At 41.8% G+C, this 17,872-nt stretch overlaps 1 protein-coding gene across 5 annotated transcripts in view; it reads left to right on the top strand.

Annotated features, from left to right (window-relative positions):
- Positions 1 to 16,179, top strand: part of RNF20 (ring finger protein 20) — an 80,400-nt gene extending 64,221 nt beyond the window's left edge. For all 5 annotated transcript variants that reach the window (XM_006758409.2, XM_006758408.2, XM_006758406.2 and 2 more), the window contains exons 6-20: positions 707 to 825; positions 4,257 to 4,403; positions 4,572 to 4,649; positions 4,837 to 4,956; positions 6,138 to 6,317; positions 7,442 to 7,577; positions 7,888 to 8,009; positions 8,130 to 8,500; positions 9,703 to 9,820; positions 10,405 to 10,554; positions 12,605 to 12,817; positions 13,790 to 13,915; positions 14,086 to 14,226; positions 15,138 to 15,239; positions 15,505 to 16,179. In XM_006758409.2, coding sequence (XP_006758472.1) covers positions 707 to 825; positions 4,257 to 4,403; positions 4,572 to 4,649; positions 4,837 to 4,956; positions 6,138 to 6,317; positions 7,442 to 7,577; positions 7,888 to 8,009; positions 8,130 to 8,500; positions 9,703 to 9,820; positions 10,405 to 10,554; positions 12,605 to 12,817; positions 13,790 to 13,915; positions 14,086 to 14,226; positions 15,138 to 15,239; positions 15,505 to 15,681 — 2,300 coding nt within the window. In that variant the 3' untranslated portion in view covers positions 15,682 to 16,179. The remainder of the gene's footprint in view (positions 1 to 706; positions 826 to 4,256; positions 4,404 to 4,571; positions 4,650 to 4,836; positions 4,957 to 6,137; positions 6,318 to 7,441; positions 7,578 to 7,887; positions 8,010 to 8,129; positions 8,501 to 9,702; positions 9,821 to 10,404; positions 10,555 to 12,604; positions 12,818 to 13,789; positions 13,916 to 14,085; positions 14,227 to 15,137; positions 15,240 to 15,504) is intronic.
- Positions 16,180 to 17,872: the final 1,693 nt, after the last annotated feature.

The following is a 17,872-nucleotide window of genomic DNA, read 5'->3' as shown; positions in this document are numbered from 1 at the left end:
ATTTTTTTTTCTTCGATAATTGAAACTTTGTTGCCATGAGCTGAGGCCATAGCCAGCTCAGGGCAGGCGGGAAGCTTGACTTCCTCAATTGCTGGGCAACCAAGCCTCCTGCTTGCTCCAGCTCCATGGCTGCTGGCCGCCATCTTGGTTGGGTTAATTTGCATATAGTTGCTCTGATTGGCTGGTGGGCGTGGCTTGGGGCATAGCGAAGGTATGGTCAATTAGCATCTTTGTCTTTTATTAGTGTAGATAGGTGCTCATTTGAGCAAGGAAATTTCTGTCCCCTATCCCTCTTGTCTCCCAGTACAGAGATGCTTCATGTTGGTATTAGTGAACAATAGGAATTTGTGATAGCCTTATAAAATAGAATTTTATTGCTGTTAAGTCTGATAGATTAGAGATGCCCATCTTCTAAAATTAAGTGTTTTAGATAATTCTGCCTTATCTGAATAAAGTTATAGAAACTCCCAATTTCTTTTATTAAGGCATTTTGACTCTATAGAAAGGGATGTGAATTAGGTGACCTTGACTGTGATCATTTCCTCAAGAAGGTCACCTAATCTCTATCTTGTGAAGATAATGAAAGCCAGCCTAATTCTTGAAGTTTTCTGGAAAATAAAGTGAGATTTCATGTTAATGTTTTGGTGGAATATGCAGTTCTAAAATGTGACACTGTAGATGCTAAACTAAAGTTCTTCTCCCTCAGACAACCTGATAGTGGAGGAAGCAGTGCAGGAGCTGAACTCCTTCCTCGCACAAGAGAACATGAGGCTGCAGGAGCTGACAGACCTCCTTCAGGAAAAGCACCGCACCATGTCTCAGGAGGTACTTGGCCTAGTGTCCTGTGGCAGACATTGACTCAGAGTTCTGAGTGCTGCAGGGGTCAGCTTACTCTAGAAAGCCTTTTTATATTGAGGAGCATGCAGGACATGCTAAAGCAACCAGCTCAGAGAAATCAAAATCTGAGATAGGTAAAAGGAAGAAAATCATTGAATGTTTCTCCTAGTCTCTTCCTGTGTTTTAAACTAGCATTTAAAATCTTAGTCTTTAGGAAGAAATACTGTCATGTGGGGTTTTGCAGAACAGCACACCAAACCCCCAAATATTGAACTACCCCAAATATAAAAGACCATGTATAATGTTACTGAGGAATGGGTTGGTAGAAATTCATCTGAGAATGGGGCAATAGAAACTGCTGTATTATTGATGACCTAGAACAGTGGTCGGCAAACTGCTCGCGAGCCGCAGTTTGCCAATCACTGACCTAGAACTTGAGCAATGTAGGTTTTCAGTCCAAACTTGGACACAAATGGTGCATGTTCAAACCACGATTTGGGTATGTGCTTATTTATATAAAACTAGACACCTGGTGGAGGCCCCTCAGCCCAGATTGTGAGATGGCTCAGGCCAGGCCAAGGGACCCCACCTGTGCACAATCGGGGATTGTGGGAGGTTGGCTAGCTGGGAAGGGACTGTGGGAGGGCTCCAGAGCATGTCCTGCCCATCTAGCTCAGTCCTGATTGGCCGGACCCCAGCAGCAAGTTAACCGACCCATTGGAGTGTCTGCCCCCTGGTGGTCAGTGCACGTCATAGCGAGCAGTTGCGCACCCTTAGCATATCATTAGCATATTACGCTTTGATTGATTGAATGCACGACCGGACACTTAACGTATTAGGCTTTTATTATATAGAATGACTAAGTGATGATAGGTCTTACAAGACTCTTCTGATTCTCATTTTAGTTTAGAAATTTGACCTACCTTAGTTTGGCCACCAAATTCTTATATTTATTAATAATTTAATAGTTACCATTTCCTCAGTGCCTAGCACTTAGGTACTTTATGCATATTAATTCCCATCTTACAGCTGAGGAAACTGAGAGGTTGGTGACTGGTCTGAGGTCACACAGTCACAAAGTGATGGAGCAATGATTTGGATGTAGGGCTGTTCAACTTCAAAGCCTGTGTTCTTCATTATGTCCTTATTTCCTAAACTTCAGGGCCACGGTCCCTGTTGGGCTGGTTGCATGAAAATCATCTGGGAAGTTTATAATACATGTGTATTCTCATCAACCATCAAAGGGGGTAGTTAGAGTATAGCAGTGCTTATAAGTAATTAGAGGTGCAGTGCATGAAATTCGTGCACTTGGGGGGTGGTCCCTCAGCCCAGCCTGTGCCCTCCCGCAGTCCGGGAGCCCTCGGGGGATGTCTGACTGATGTGGGGAGCAGGCTTAAGCCATCAGTCGGACATCCTTTGCTCTGCTGCACAGGTGGGAGAGGCTCCTGCCACTGCCGCTGCGCTTGCCAGCCGTGAGCCTGGCTCCTGTGGGAGTGCACTGACCACCAGGGGGCAGCTCCCGAGTTGAGCATCTACTCCCTGGTGGTCAGGCGCATCATAGCGACCAGTCATTCCACCTTTCAGTTGATTTGCATATTAGCTTTTTATTATATAGGATTTGAGTGTCATAAAAAAAAGAGTAATTACGCTGGCTGATTTTGCTTAGTGGTTAGAGTGTCAGTTGTGCTCCAAAGGGTTGTGGGTTTAATTCCTGGTCAAGGGCACGTACCTAGGTTGTAGGTTTGATCTGGCCCGGTCAGGGCACATGCAGAAGGCAACCAGTCGATGTTTCTCTCTAACTCTTTCTTTCTCTCCCCTCTTCCTTCCCTTCCACTCTCTAAAATGTAATAAATATAGAAATGTAAAAAGTATAGAAAAAAAAGTAACCTTGTGGTCACATTTTAAGACAAACTACTTGCTACCAAGATGAAAGAACCTACCTCTTCTAGGCCTTTCCCAAGTCTCATGTAGCTTTACAAAGCTATAGAGGCACATTACTTTGCTCAGCTGAGCTGATGTCCAAGATGGCTCTTGTGGCTTGTGTTACTGCTACCAGTCAGCTGGGAGCTCACCTTAGTCCACTGGAATACCTGCATGTTGCTTTCCAACGCAGTAGTTTCAGGGTAGTTAGACTCCTTATGTGGCAGCTCGCTTTCAGAGAGTGAACTGCAGGCAGAACCTTCATGGCCTTTCAGACATAGCCTCGAAGTTATGTAGCATCATTTCCACTGGGCCACTGAAATTGACTCAGCTTCAAGAGGAGGAAACAGTGATCCTACCTCTTGACTGGAGGACTGTCAAAGAATTTAGGGGCCACATTTTATTTAAAAAAATTTTTTTTTATTGATATCAGAGAGGAAGAGAGAGATAGAAACATCAGTGATGAAAGAGATTCATTGATCAGCTGCCTCCTGCATGCCCCACACTGGGGATTGAGCCTGCAACCCAGGTATGTGCCCTTGACTAGAATTGAACCCGGGACGCTTCAGTCTGCAGGATGACGCTCTATCCACTGAGCCAAACCAGTTAGGGCATGGGGCGGGGGTGGGACGGGGGTGGACATTTTAAAACCAACACAAAGGATATGCATAGATTAATGTGAACATGTGTCAGATTCATAATTAAAGCATTAAATAGTATTAGCTGGCGTGTAGTTCCTAAATAAACAGAGAACACCAAAGATTTTTGTATCTCTATAGTACCTGATTCAAGATTGTCCTGGGTAAGCTTTAAAAAGAGAATGGAAGCTTTCCTTTGTTCTCTGTGGATATCATTTGTAGAAATGAGAAGGGAAAGTTGGGGGTAATGATAGGTGTCTTTTCTGGCTATCTATTTGAATTTTTGTCTCCTATAATATGTGTCTGAAAAGATAATGTTATCTTTTGTCTCTTAAAAAATACATATTTGCCCTAGGCAGTTTGGCTCAGTGAATAGAGCATTGGCCTGTGGACTGAAGGGTCCCGGGTTCTATTCTGGTCAAGGGCACAGGTTGCAGATTATTCATGCCTAGGTTGCAGGCTCAATCCCCAATAGGGGGTGTGCAGGAGGCAGCTGGTCAATGATTCTCTCATCATTGATGTTTTATCTCTCTCCCTCTACTTCCCTCTCTGAAATCAATAAAAATGTGTATTTTTTAAAAATTACACATTTTTTGATGGGATTCTATTCTATCTGGAGAAATGATGTTTCCCAGAGGTAGAAAAAGCATTGAATCTTAAGTAGTCTTCCTTGTATGAGAGTTCTTATAGACTTCCATGGTTTTCATGAGTGTAACTGACTCAGAACTGTTAAAAGAACCTGTCATTTCATTTTTATACTCATGCATTGAGAAGAAGGTATTGATGTGAGTCATTGTTTTTCTAACTTGTTTTTGTTTTTTTTTTGCTATGCTTATTTGAATGCCCATCTTCGGGATCCAGTTCTCCAAGTTGCAGAGTAAAGTGGAGACAGCTGAGTCACGAGTGTCTGTCCTAGAGTCCATGATTGATGACCTGCAGTGGGATATTGACAAAATTCGGAAGAGGGAACAGCGACTCAACCGACACTTAGCAGAAGTCCTAGAACGGGCAAGTGCTGTTTCATTCATAGTTTGGAGACTAGAATCATTTTCAGGGCCTGCTCAGAAATCATGGACTTGGGCAGTAGTTTTTGGGGACAGATTCCTTTGAAAGTACTTTGCTTACCAGACTGAAATCTTGGGGCCTCTCACTGAAGAATCTTTGTCTTCTCTGTAGGTGAACTCGAAAGGTTACAAGGTATATGGAGCGGGGAGCAGTCTCTATGGCGGCACAATCACTATTAATGCCCGGAAGGTAAAGTCTAACTCACTCAGGACGTGTTTTTTGACCTGGTGTCAGTGTTGTGCCAGGTTGGGATTGTGTTCATAAGTGGTCTAGTGGGGTTTTGCCAGAAGAGTGATCAGTGAAGACGGAAACTTAGGAATGGGAATGATTTAAAAATTCTTTGTTCCCATTTTACTCTTTTCCTTCATCTCTCCAGTTTGAGGAAATGAATGCAGAGCTTGAGGAGAACAAAGAGTTGGCTCAGAATCGCCACTGTGAGCTGGAGAAACTTCGGCAAGACTTTGACGAGGTCACCACACAAAACGAAAAGCTGAAGGTAGGAGACACATCTCTGATGGGGAGTAAACTGAAATGTTTTTGCTGACCAACTCATGTTCATACTTGTGAATCCTCAGAATTTATGAGGGGAAATTGGCTTGTTGATTTATTTCCTTATATATTTACTTATCTGTACCCTGCTCCCTTCTGAAAAAGATCAAAAGCAACCTACAAAGATATATAGACTGAATTAACATGTTGCAACTTAGGAATTGTTGAGAGAAGTGAGGAGAGGATAATCTAGGGTGAGGATCCAAAATGCATTTAAAAAAATGGGACTTGTACACAAGATATGTGCCAGGAGCCTGTGCATTCTGTAGGAGGGGAGGCCACTCACATGTCAGTAATTGCCAAAGGTGGGCACGGCATTCGGCTCTGCAGTTTCTAGCTGCCAAAACAGAAAGAAACCTGGTCAGTGATCCTGTTGGTTTTCAGACCTGCCCATTGGAATTTACTTTCCCCAGGTTCTTGGGGGGAAGAAAGTGGATTCTGAAAGTCTTCCATTCCTCTTTCAGTCACAGCCACCTGTCTTTTTAAATGTGATTGATTTCTAGGTAAATAAAGATGTTGGAACTGAAAAAACCCCAAAACAATCTGAGTTAAGTCAGTGGAAGCGTTTGGGTAATTAAAGCAGGCAGTTACTTAGGAGAAGCATAACTATTTTTGATTCAATCTCAAAAATATTTTTCTGTGTGATTAATAAAGAGAACAGGTTTGTGACTGGGGTCCTTAACTATGTTCTTAAAGTAAGCATCCTGACAAATTTCATAGTGCTCATCTCTGTCCCTGAATCTGGCAGATTTCATAGGGCTTTTCTAGAGTCCTTGGATCTAGGTTGACACGTAATGTAGAACACTTACCAAGTAAAACAACTCTTGGGTGGAAGAATACAGGTACCAGGTACTACCTCTTGGGTGATCTGATTTAATTGTGGGTAGGTTTTTACATAACTAGAGGGGTGGGTAGAACTACTTTATAATCTTCATAAAGCTTGTCTCAATTGCGCAGGACATCAGTGAGTTTAACATTTTTTGTTTTTTGTTGTTCTTTCTTTATTGATTAAGGTATTACATATGTGTCCTTTTCCCCCCAGAGTTTACCATTTTATTTCCTGTCTAGTATCTAGGGCACAGATGCTAGGTTCTGCTTTGACTTTCTTTTCTTTGGATCCCCCCCGAGGTGGAATTGCGGAGCGCAGTAGAGGAAGTGGTTAAGGAGACTCCAGAATATCGCTGTATGCAGTCACAATTCTCCGTCCTCTACAATGAGAGCCTACAGTTGAAAGCGCACTTGGATGAGGCTCGGACCCTGCTGCATGGTACCAGGGGGACCCACCAGCGCCAGGTGGAGCTCATTGAGGTAACAGCTAGCTTTGTCTTCTGTATATAAGCTTTTCTGCCTCCTAGTTTTTTAAGTTTATTCTTTCAAGTGCAGTTAATCTCTTATTCATTCAGCAAATACTTATAGAGTTGCTGTAGGTCTTGTCTCTGCTAGGTGGTGGGCATCCTGCCATCAAGAATCATTCAGGCTAGTGGGAGAATTGCATCCATTAGAATGCAGTGTGGTACAGTAGAGGCATATCCCACATTTGCAGTGATAAAGGAGACAGAGCATCTGATTGGACTGTGGAACCTTCTAGATTCCACTTGCCAAGTGAAGTATGAATCTTAAGGATAAATCCAAGTTTACTGGTAGATAAAAATAGGAGAAGACCATTGAGCAGTGAGAACAACAGACATAAAAATAGGTTAGTGTGGGTGGAGCCTTATGTGGATGTTGGAGAATAGTGGGTAGAAGCTGCATCTCTGCTACAGCCATTATAGCTTATAATACCTGTGAAAATACTTTTCTTTAAAGGCAGAAACTTTTTAGAAAAAAATTGATTTCAGAGAGGAAGGGAGAGGGAGAGACAGAAACATCAATATTGAGACAGAATCATTGATTGGCTGCCCCCTGCTGGAGATTGACCCAAAATCTGGGCATGTGCCTTGACCAGGAATCGAACCTTGACCTCCTGGTTCATAGGTCAAAGCTCAACCACTGAGCAACACCAGCCAGGCTGAAGGCAGAAACTTTTTATTTATGTGTTCACTTCTGTATCTTATATAGTCCTTAAGATAATGTTTTTTTATAGTAGTCAGTCTTTTGCTGTATTTCTGCCAAATGAACTGATTTTAATTTAGTGTATCTTACTTCACATGTTTATATTTTGTTTTATTGTTTAGTTCTCCAATTAAATTGTAACACTCTCAGTTAGGGGCCATTTCCTTTATTTCTTTAGTATCTTGCTGATTCTCAAATCAGTGTTTAGTAGCCGTCTGGCGTGCAGAAATTGGGACTTTTCAGAGTAATCTCTCTTTTCTTGGTATTTTTTTCTTCTTCTTTGATCCATAAAAATTGAATTTATGGAACATAATAGAACATGATGATCTTTCCACATTTTGATAATAATTTTTTATTTTTATTTTTTTTCCTGTGTGTAGCGAGATGAGGTTAGTCTTCATAAGAAGCTGAGGACTGAAGTGATCCAGCTAGAAGATACCCTGGCCCAGGTCCGCAAGGAATATGAAATGCTTAGGATAGAATTTGAGCAGACCCTTGCCGCCAATGAGCAAGCAGGTAGGATTATTCTTGCTCCTCCCTGCAGTTTGGCTGCTGCAAATGCTTTACTTGAAAGACACAACACGGTCGCCAGGATTTGTTAGTACTAACTGGAGCTCAGAAGTCCTAAAGAACCTAAAATCAAATTCTTTAATTCATTTCTGTTCGCAGCCTGAGGGTTTATTTTTAGATCAAATTGGCCAGTTTTGTTTTCATGTTCTGAGAAGGACTCTTGGCAATTCTTCCTCTTTCTTAGTGGTCCCTGATGTGTTCTGTCCTCTCTCCCCTCATCACAGTTCTTCATAACATTGCTGTTGCTGTGTTTAAGGCCCCATCAACCGGGAGATGCGCCACCTCATCAGTAGCCTCCAGAATCATAATCACCAGCTGAAAGGGGAAGTCCTGAGGTATAAGCGGAAATTGAGAGAAGCCCAGTCTGACCTGAACAAGGTAACTGGGAGGAGTAGAAGAAGTATTATTTACTATTCAGTTTGTAAAGCAGTTTTCAAGTGAGGACAGCAGTGTGGTGGCCGTAAGTGATGTGCTTCTCCCATTTCTTTGTCCCCCCAGACACGTCTGCGCAGTGGCAGTGCCCTCCTGCAGTCTCAGTCTAGTACTGAAGACCCTAAGGACGAGCCTGCAGAGGTGAAGCAAGATCCGGAGGACTGGTCTGCTCAGTCCTCCGCATCGAAGGCATCTCAGGAGGAGGCCAACGAAATGAAGTCCAAACGGGACGAGGAAGAGCGAGAACGAGAAAGGAGGGAGAAAGAAAGGGAGCGAGAAAGAGAGCGGGAGAAGGAAAAGGAGAGAGAACGAGAGAAGCAGAAACTAAAAGAATCAGAAAAAGAGAGAGATTCTGCTAAGGAGAAAGAGAAAGGGAAACATGATGACGGGAGGAAAAAGGAAGCAGAAATTATCAAACAATTGAAGATTGAACTCAAGTAAGAGCAATGTTTACAGTAACTTTCTGACTCAGAAGCTAAGGTTAGGACATCACGCATGAAATGTCCGCTTTGTGGCATGGCTTATCTGATAATCGTGTCACTCTGAGTGTAACTAAACGAGCAGTTAACGTGGTCTCAGTTCTTGATCAAGTGTACAAACAGCCACAATGACCTGCATGGCTACTGTGGAGTCCAGTTCAGTGGTCTCGTCTCAGTAAACCTCGTAGTTGTGACCTTATTTGTCATGAATCCAAATTATGGGAAGGGGTGTCATGATTGAAGTAACACTCCTGAGAATTATTGAAATTAACTACTGGCAGATCACTGGCATTAATTGTAATTTAACTTATATTAGGTAGAGTATATATATCACTGTTTGAACAATGTTGATCTGTTTGCCTGGCAGTTAACCAGTTTGGTACATATTGGGTCATTTCAAGAGATTTCTAGGGAGGTTTATTCCTGCGGGCTTTAAAACAGCTATACGGTCCATGAAACACCATAGAACCTCACACATCGTCCCTGCTCTTCCTGTTGAACTCATAAGTGCTCTGGTAGAACTGGGTACTTCCTGCTCCCCATTGGTCATGGTTGGGCCTTTATTGATGTTTGGATTTGAGGGACCACTGTGCTCAAAATGTTTGAACTTCTTTGGTACCTGAAAGTATAGTTAAGGGGTTTGATAACTTAGTAAGAGATGAAATTTTCATCTTTGGCTGATGGCTAATCACTTAACTGTCAAATCTAGGAAGAGCAGTATATTTTTCAACTTTCTCCCTTTTTCCTCCTTCCTTCCTCTTGGCCTCTTTAAGACAAATTTTTTTCAAGTGTGGTATCAGAATCATGTGGGTGGCTTATTTAAAATACAGCCCTGGACCCCTGCCCAGACCTATTGAATATCAGTTTCTAAGAGTGAGGGCCCAGAAATGTGCCTGCTTAAGGGCCACAGTGTTCACTTGATAACTTTAGAACCTGGTCTGAAGGGAGAAATGATTCATTTATACAGCTTACTTTCTTGTCCTTCCTGAGTATATCCAGAAGTCTCTTGATAGTTGTGAAAGTTTTGTCTTTTAGAGGTGTGATGTAAAGTGTAAAATAGAACTGCTGCAAAATAATTTTGCTCAATTCTAAATTCTATGTTCTGATGTCCTTTGTTTTCTCATTACACCTTTCCCCTTCCTCTACCACTGTCTTCATAGGAAGGCACAGGAGAGCCAGAAGGAGATGAAACTGTTGCTAGATATGTACCGCTCGGCCCCAAAGGAACAGAGAGACAAAGTTCAGCTAATGGCAGCTGAGAAGAAGTCTAAGGCAGAGGTAATCTAGTCCGCCATTACCTGTCATTCAGATTAAAACCGTCATCTGTGGGATTTTCCTTCACACTTCTGAAGGCTATGGTTTCTTTGTTTTTAAAGTTAGAGTTTAAAACTTAGCAACATTTTTTTCCCTTTCACAACCATCTAAAATAGAGATTCCCAGATTCTCCACTAGGTGGTGGGTAAGGTAATCAGAATTACTGGGAGTAGGAATAGTCTTTTCAAACTTTTGTATCCCCCCTTACCCCATATAAATCATTATTATAATGGTTCTCTTTTCTGATAACTTTTGGGAAGAATGTCTTATTTTGAATTTTGGAGTCTAGGAAAAAAGGGTGAGAACTATTTTAAAGAAACATACATATGCTCTCCTCATACTTTCAAATGTTGCTATGAAAGTATGGAGTGTTGGAATAAAGTGATATTAAAACAGTGCTGAGATGTGTATATCATTTATCCCCTTTCATAATTCTATAAAGGTTAATTTGATGTCATGGGCCCTCCATCTGTGCACAGTATTAATTGATTTTTGAAATTTTATCATAGCTCTTTCTTTGTTTTTATGTGATTCCTTTCCTCCTGTAGTTGGAAGATCTAAGGCAAAGACTCAAGGATCTAGAGGATAAGGAGAAAAAAGAGAACAAGAAAATGGCTGATGAGGACGCCCTGAGGAAGATCCGGGCAGTAGAGGAGCAGATAGAATACCTGCAGAAGAAGCTGGCGATGGCCAAGCAGGTGGGCACACTTCCTTTATTTAACCAGTTTTTGAAGTCAGTGTTACCTGATAGGTACGTTATTGACAGTGAAATTGGCTCTTTCAGTTCAGTCTTTTTTTCCTATATATGTTTGTTTTACACTGAAGTCTTTCATCCTTCAGTTACTTTGTTTTGTGTATTTGTGAGACATGAAGTTTACTTTTTACATTCAAATGGATAGCATGTTGTTTAGACGTTGTTTTTTGAGGGATCTATCCTTTCTCTTTTCGTCTGGAATCAGGATATAATGAATATAAAATTAAAATGAAAGATAGGCCAGAACCGGTTTGGCTCAGTGGATAGAGCGTCGGCCTGCGGACTGAAAGGTCCCAGGTTCGATTCCGGTCAAGGGCATGTACCTGGGTTGCGGGCACATCCCCAGTAGGAGATGTGCAGGAGGCGGCTGATCGATGTTTCTCTCCCATCCATGTTTCTAACTATCTCTCTCCCTTCCTCTCTGTAAAAAAATCAATAAAATATATTAAAAAAAATAAAATGAAAGATAGAAAATATTATATACATTGTGATTATAAATATATGAAACTAAGAAAAAACATGTGCCCCAAACAGGATATAAATACCCAGTATGTTAACCATGGTTGTTTGTGGGTCCTAAAACTATAGAGACCGTTTCCCTCCTGATAATGAGCATGGATTGTTTTATTTTTAAGTCCCAGTGAATTTTTTGACATTCAGCAAAAAGATACCAAAAATGGTTGGAAAAACCATGTATGTTCACTGTGAGGAACACCTTCACTGTTTCTAAGAAATAGCTACATGACAATGAAATGAAGTAATTTTAACGGTGACTTGATCATTAAGTACCTTTAAAAGAGGAACTTTTTAAGAATCTATATACATTCATTTTATAAAAAGTGGGGTTTGACTCTTCTTAAGTCTGTTGATTGCCACTTTTCTCTCTTTTTTAAAGAAAAAATATTAGGAAATTATACTACAATAGGTTTTAGTACAGTGATGGCGAACCTTTTGAGCTCGGCGTGTCAGCATTTTGAAAAACCCTAACTTAACTCTGGTGCCGTGTCACATATAGAAATTTTTTGATATTTGCAACCATAGTAAAACAAAGACTTACATTTTTGATATTTATTTTATACATTTAAATGCCATTTAATAAAGAAAAATCAAGCAAAAAAATGAGTTCGTGTGTCACCTCTGACAGGTGTCATAGGTTCGCCATCACTGTTTTAGTATAAGTAGAAAGACCCTATATTCATTATCTTAATAGTGTTAATTCTTCCTAAAGATTTGGAGTGGAGAAGACCTTTCTAGCTATTACCAAGAGTCTATAAACATGAAAGAAAAGATTGATAATTTTGACTTAATGAGGGAAACCCCCCCACAAAATGTCTACATGACAAAAACCACTGTTAGCAAAGCCAAAAGATAAATGACAAACAGGAAAAAAATTTATCACAAAAGGGCTTATATTTATAATATATATTTAAAAAACTTCTAAGAGGATAGGGAAGAAAACCCACCAACCCAATAGAATCGGCAAAAGATAAGAATAGTTCACATAAAAAAATACAGATGGTTTAAGAAAAGATGCTCATTTATAATAACACAAATGTAAGAAAACTATTTTAGATACTGTTCTTCACCAGTCAGATTGTCGTGCAATGCTGTTGGAAAGTTTGTAGATTAAATTCAGTATTATAATTATGGAAGAGTGAGAAAATGTTAGGATTTGCGTTAGCCGTTCTCTTAATCAACTGCTACTGGATCAGGTTGCTGATTCTGAAATGTATAATATTTTTGTCTGTTGTGACTCGCTTGGAGAACAGATCGACTAATGGTAGCAGACCAGTAGTGCCAGTGGCTTCAGATAATAGGGCTTCTTTTGCTTCCCTAGGGCTGACATAATGACAAAACTAAGCTTCTTGAAACTGAGTGTCTCCTTGACATCAGGTTAATTTATTTCTGAATGAACAGTGGGGAAGCTTAGCTTCCTGTGCTAATGTTTTTTTGGAAGATTCCATTAAAATGAAGGTTTTTACTCCTTATTTTAGGAGGAAGAAGCTCTCCTCTCTGAGATGGATGTCACAGGCCAGGCCTTTGAAGACATGCAGGAGCAAAATATCCGCTTGATGCAGCAGCTGCGGGAGAAGGATGATGCCAATTTCAAGCTCATGTCAGAACGTATCAAGTCCAATCAGATCCATAAGTTACTCAAAGAAGAGAAGGAGGAGCTGGCCGACCAGGTTTTGACTTTGAAGACTCAGGTAATTAGAATAAACAGCTTTTCAGACTTCTGTTGAAGTAGGGTAATTTCTACATGAAAATATGCATTAAAAATGATGATTGTGGCATTTTTGTATAATAGGAAAAACAAAACTAAATGTACGTTATTAGGTTACTGGGAAGTAAATTATACATCCCTACAAAGGAGTACGGTGTAGCTGTTAAAACAAATATAGACCTGCTAAGATGGAAACATGTCTAAAATACATCATTAAGTGATTTATTTTATTATCCCCTTTGTGCTAAAAATGCATGTCTTTGTGTGCATGGGCTGTGTATTTTTAAAATTTCTGGAAGGTTGCATGAGAAATTAAGAGTGGTTACCTGGTTATCTCTGGATGTTGGGATCAGAGTTTGTGGGTGTGTGACTTTACTCTTTACCCCTTAATATTGTTTGATTCTCTTTTGTGCATGAGTTTCAAGAAAAAGAATACGTTTGAACCTCTGAAAGAGATTCACTTGAACTTTTGTTTGAGCTATGATTTACATGTTCTAGTATGAATTGCGAGGCTTTGAGGATTAGTATGGTCGGAGAAGATAAATGCCTCTAAATGTAATTCCTCTGGTCTTGGCAATTTGGAGAAGAATCTTCTCCGTGGTTTCCTAGACTCTTTGAATCATCAGATACATATTTGTTTATGTTTATATTTATGTGTATGTGTATATGTATATATGAATGTATGTGTATGTGTATATGTATGTGTATGTGTATATGTATGTGTATGTGTATATGTATATGTATTATATGTGTGTATAGACGTATATATTGCATTAAAAGTAAAGCTTTTAATTATCCTAATCTTGCATGTGCTTTTCAGGGGTCATGGGTAAAATCAGTAGTAGTTTATGGTTTCTAGAAGATTCTCTTTTGTGGGCCTGTGGATTAACAGAGCCTAGACAGTTCTGTTTTTTTCCTTCCTATTTATGTTAAAATCTGATTTTCTTCTTCAAAGGTTGATGCCCAGTTACAAGTAGTAAGGAAATTGGAAGAGAAGGAGCATCTGTTACAAAGCAACATTGGCACCGGGGAGAAGGAGCTGGGTCTTAGGACACAAGCCTTAGAGATGAATAAGCGCAAGGTATGATTGATTGCTCTGTAATCTAAAGTGACCGTTGGTCTCAGAGGAACAAGGAAGTATGACACTGATGAAATCATAGATCACCTTACTCCTTGGACCTGGGGTAGCATTTGGCCTCACTGGAAATACTAAGAGGTGACAAGATGATGTCATTGGTCCATCCCATGTAGGCAATGGAGGCAGCCCAGCTTGCAGATGACCTCAAAGCACAACTGGAGTTGGCTCAGAAGAAGTTGCATGATTTTCAGGATGAGATTGTGGAGAACAGTGTCACCAAAGAAAAAGACATGTTTAATTTCAAACGAGCCCAGGTAAGAGTTTTTTTTCTTTGCATTTCACTTGTTAGGTGTTTTCTGAGCTCTGAAGTGACCCATCTTGTGGAAGAGTCATTGGTTTAAAGTATGTCATTTCCTGTTTGATTGCAATTGCTCAAGAGAAAAGACCAAGTCTGTTTCCTTCACTGCTATGTCCCCAAAGCCTGTCATGGTGCCTAGCACCTAGTACGCATGAAATAAATACTTACCAGAGGGATGAGTTGGTAAATATGTAGCAACATACTTAATTAGAGGACTTTAAAGGTCTCCTGCTCACCCTGGCTGTGTGGCTCGGTTGGTTGGAACATCGTCCCATGCACTAAAAAGTTGCACCTTTGATTCCTGGTCAGGATACATGCCTAGTTGTAGGTTCGATCCCCAGTCAGGGTGCATACGAGAGGCAACCAATAGATGTTTCTCTCTCTTTCTTTCCCCACACCTTCCTCTCTTTAAAACAATAAAAATATATCCTCGGTGAGGATTAAAAAAAAAAGTAAAGTTTTCCTACAATTTTTTTATTTTTGTCATGTCAACTGTTTCTCATTATGCTTTTCTGTCCTTATCCATGAATCTGTTAATTATTTCATCCAATTTACCTTCAGCTTAAAACTGATTGCCTTAAAATGAAGTATCCTGTCAGGCTTTTCATCTTTAAAAATTCAGTCCCTCTAATTTCTTAGACTGTATTTCCACAGTACTGAATTGACAGTAGTTAGATGCAGCTCTGGTTTGGCGATATCACAGTTGTCTGTTCTGAAACAAAAGAATTATCTTGCCACTTGCAATTCTCTACATTCCTAAACGACAGCTGGGCATGAAAGGACTTCCCACAACATGTGGAGTGATATTTTGGTCACAGACGGCAGGCTTGGGAGTGTCTGATGGGTATGCTGTCTGCCCTCCCGCAGGAGGACATCTCTAGACTTCGAAGAAAGCTGGAGACCACGAAGAAACCGGACAATGGACCCAAGTGTGATGAGATTCTGATGGAGGAGATTAAGGATTACAAGGTTAGAAAAGCTGCCTCAGTGATTGCTGTGTGGCTTTTGTTTTTCGGGTTTTTTTTTGTCAGTCAGGGCCTGAAGTGGCCTACTAATAGCTGGGGAGAATAAATATGAACTTCTGTACGTGAAGGTAACCAGAGAATGGTTTATTTTGTGGGGGGAAATGGTACTTTTGCCTTAGTGCTTGGTGGATCTTGTTTGCTTATGTATGAGAGCCCTTTGGATCATAAACCCTTATGGTTGCTCAGACTTTGACTTCTTTCTTTTTTAGGCACGCCTGACCTGTCCGTGTTGCAACATGCGTAAAAAGGATGCTGTCCTTACCAAGTGCTTTCACGTCTTCTGCTTTGAGTGTGTGAAGACTCGCTATGATACCCGCCAGCGCAAATGTCCCAAGTGTAATGCTGCCTTTGGTGCCAACGATTTCCATCGCATCTACATCGGTTGATCAAAGCCAGGAGAAGAGGAGGGGCTGGCTAGACAGCACTTACTCATTCACCATCAGACCTCCACCTCTTCTCTCCTGGACTGTCGCCTGTAGGCACTTTGTCAACAGTTGTCCTTCACAGACTTTCCATTGAGGTTCTCACTGATAGCTGGATGACATCAGGGGAAAGGACTGCTGAGTGCAAGTCTTGGCTTATAAAATGAATTAGAAACAACTCTTGTCTCCTTACTAGCCTTGTGTACTTCCTACTTTTAGGCTTTTCGACATTTTCTTCTTCAGGCTCATTCCACCTGAAGAAGTGAAGTTGGTATATTTGACATGGAGAAGGAAATAAAGAACAGAGGAGACACATGGCCATTTTGGGAGGGAGTGTATGTATGAGATCCTTTAGAAATAAGCTATCTATGGGCACAAACATTTCTCAATTTAGATAGTGAACTTTTTGTAAACGTGGACTACATCCTATATAATAAAGAGCTAATATGCAAATGGTCATCACACCCTTGCGCCCTCGCACCAGAACTGCTCACTCAACACTGGGGAGAAAGGAATGGGGACCAGCCAGGCACAAATGAGCTGGGGAGAGAGGCATGGGGACCAGCCAGGCACAAATGAGCTGGGGAGAGAGGCATGGGGACCAGCCAGGCACAAATGAGCTGGGGAGAGAGGCATGGGGACCAGCCAGGCACAAATGAGCTGGGGAGAGAGGCATGGGGACCAGCCAGGCACAAATGAGCTGGGGAGAGAGGCATGGGGACCAGCCAGGCACAAATGAGCTGGGGAGAGAGGCATGGGGACCAGCCAGGCACAAATGAGCTGGGGAGAGAGGCATGGGGACCAGCCAGGCACAAATGAGCTGGGGAGAGAGGCATGGGGACCAGCCAGGCACAAATGAGCTGGGGAGAGAGGCATGGGGACCAGCCAGGCACAAATGAGCTGGGGAGAGAGGCATGGGGATCAGCCAGGCTTCAGCCTGGGAGAGGGACAAGCTGCCCGCCCCCTAGACCTGGGCGCCAGTGGCTGCATCTGCGCCTGCAGCCCGGAAGAGGGACAAGCCGTCCACCACGTGGTCCTGGGTGCCTGTGGCTGCAGCCTGGGTAAAGCTGCCTGCCCATGGTCTCCTGTGACTGCACCCGGCCAGAGGTAGGGAAGCCCGGGTCCCGGGTGCCTGCAACCGACCAGAGGTGGGAATCCTGGGTCCCAGGTGTGGGGCGAGGCAGAGGTGGTTAGGGGCAATTAGGCCAGTAGGGGAGCAGTTAGGGGAGACTAGGCTGATAGGGGAGCAGTTAGGGGCGATCAGGCAGGCAGGCAGAGCTGGTTAGGGGCTGTCAGGTAGGCGAGCAGTTAGGAGCCAGCAGTCCTGGATTGCAAGAGGCAGTTGGACATCCCCTGAGGGGTCCCGGATTGGAGAGGGTACAGGCCAGGTGAGGGGACCGGCCCCCCCCCCCACATGAATTTCATGCACCAGGCCCCTAGTAATGTTATAATTATGCTACTCTTTTCCAGATGGTTTGAAGCCTTAATGAATTATGTCCAGGATGACTCGATTCATTTTTATTGACCAGTGAAGTAACTTGTGAAGGTGAGCTGGCTTCCTTGTTGAAGTTTTGAATTTTCTGCACACATTAAAGTCTTTAAATTTCTTGAGGCCTATCAATTTCAGATACTATAGCCCTTTCTATCTTAAAATCAAGATTGAAGAGGATGGGGTCAGGACTCAGATGGTGAAGCGGTCTGGGTACTCGGGGGACTCCATACAGTGAGGGGTAAGTGAACTGTGAATTTCTCTCAGCCTCTCCACAGGGAGAATTTCTTTTAACAACCTCTCCACGGAGGTTGTTGTGATCCCTGTTTTCCAGAAGATTCTCTCTAATCTTCCTGTAGGACTTTATATATTCCACAAGCTTCAATAAAGCAGGATTCAGTTTACTTTTATGTTTTTCTTTGAAACGTTATATTTACCATTATTAGTTGATTTACACCTGCTGTTACAGAATTGAATTCTGTTGAACAGAAATCATCAATTTAAGGGGCCTACTGTGATTGAGTTATTTATTTCTTTGATTAATTGAAGTACTTTGTCCTGGTGGTTTTATTGGGTCTGTTCTGAGGTGGTGCCTAAAAAGATGATGGTTTATTTGACTGTTCTGGGTTCTCTTTCACAGCTCACTGTTGGGTAAGAGACTGTGAC

Source organism: Myotis davidii, unplaced genomic scaffold, assembly GCF_000327345.1.
Source record: "Myotis davidii unplaced genomic scaffold, ASM32734v1 scaffold534, whole genome shotgun sequence".
NCBI lineage: Eukaryota > Metazoa > Chordata > Mammalia > Chiroptera > Vespertilionidae > Myotis > Myotis davidii.
Note: the sequence above shows the minus strand (reverse complement) of the source record. Positions and strands in the feature narration are given on the sequence as shown.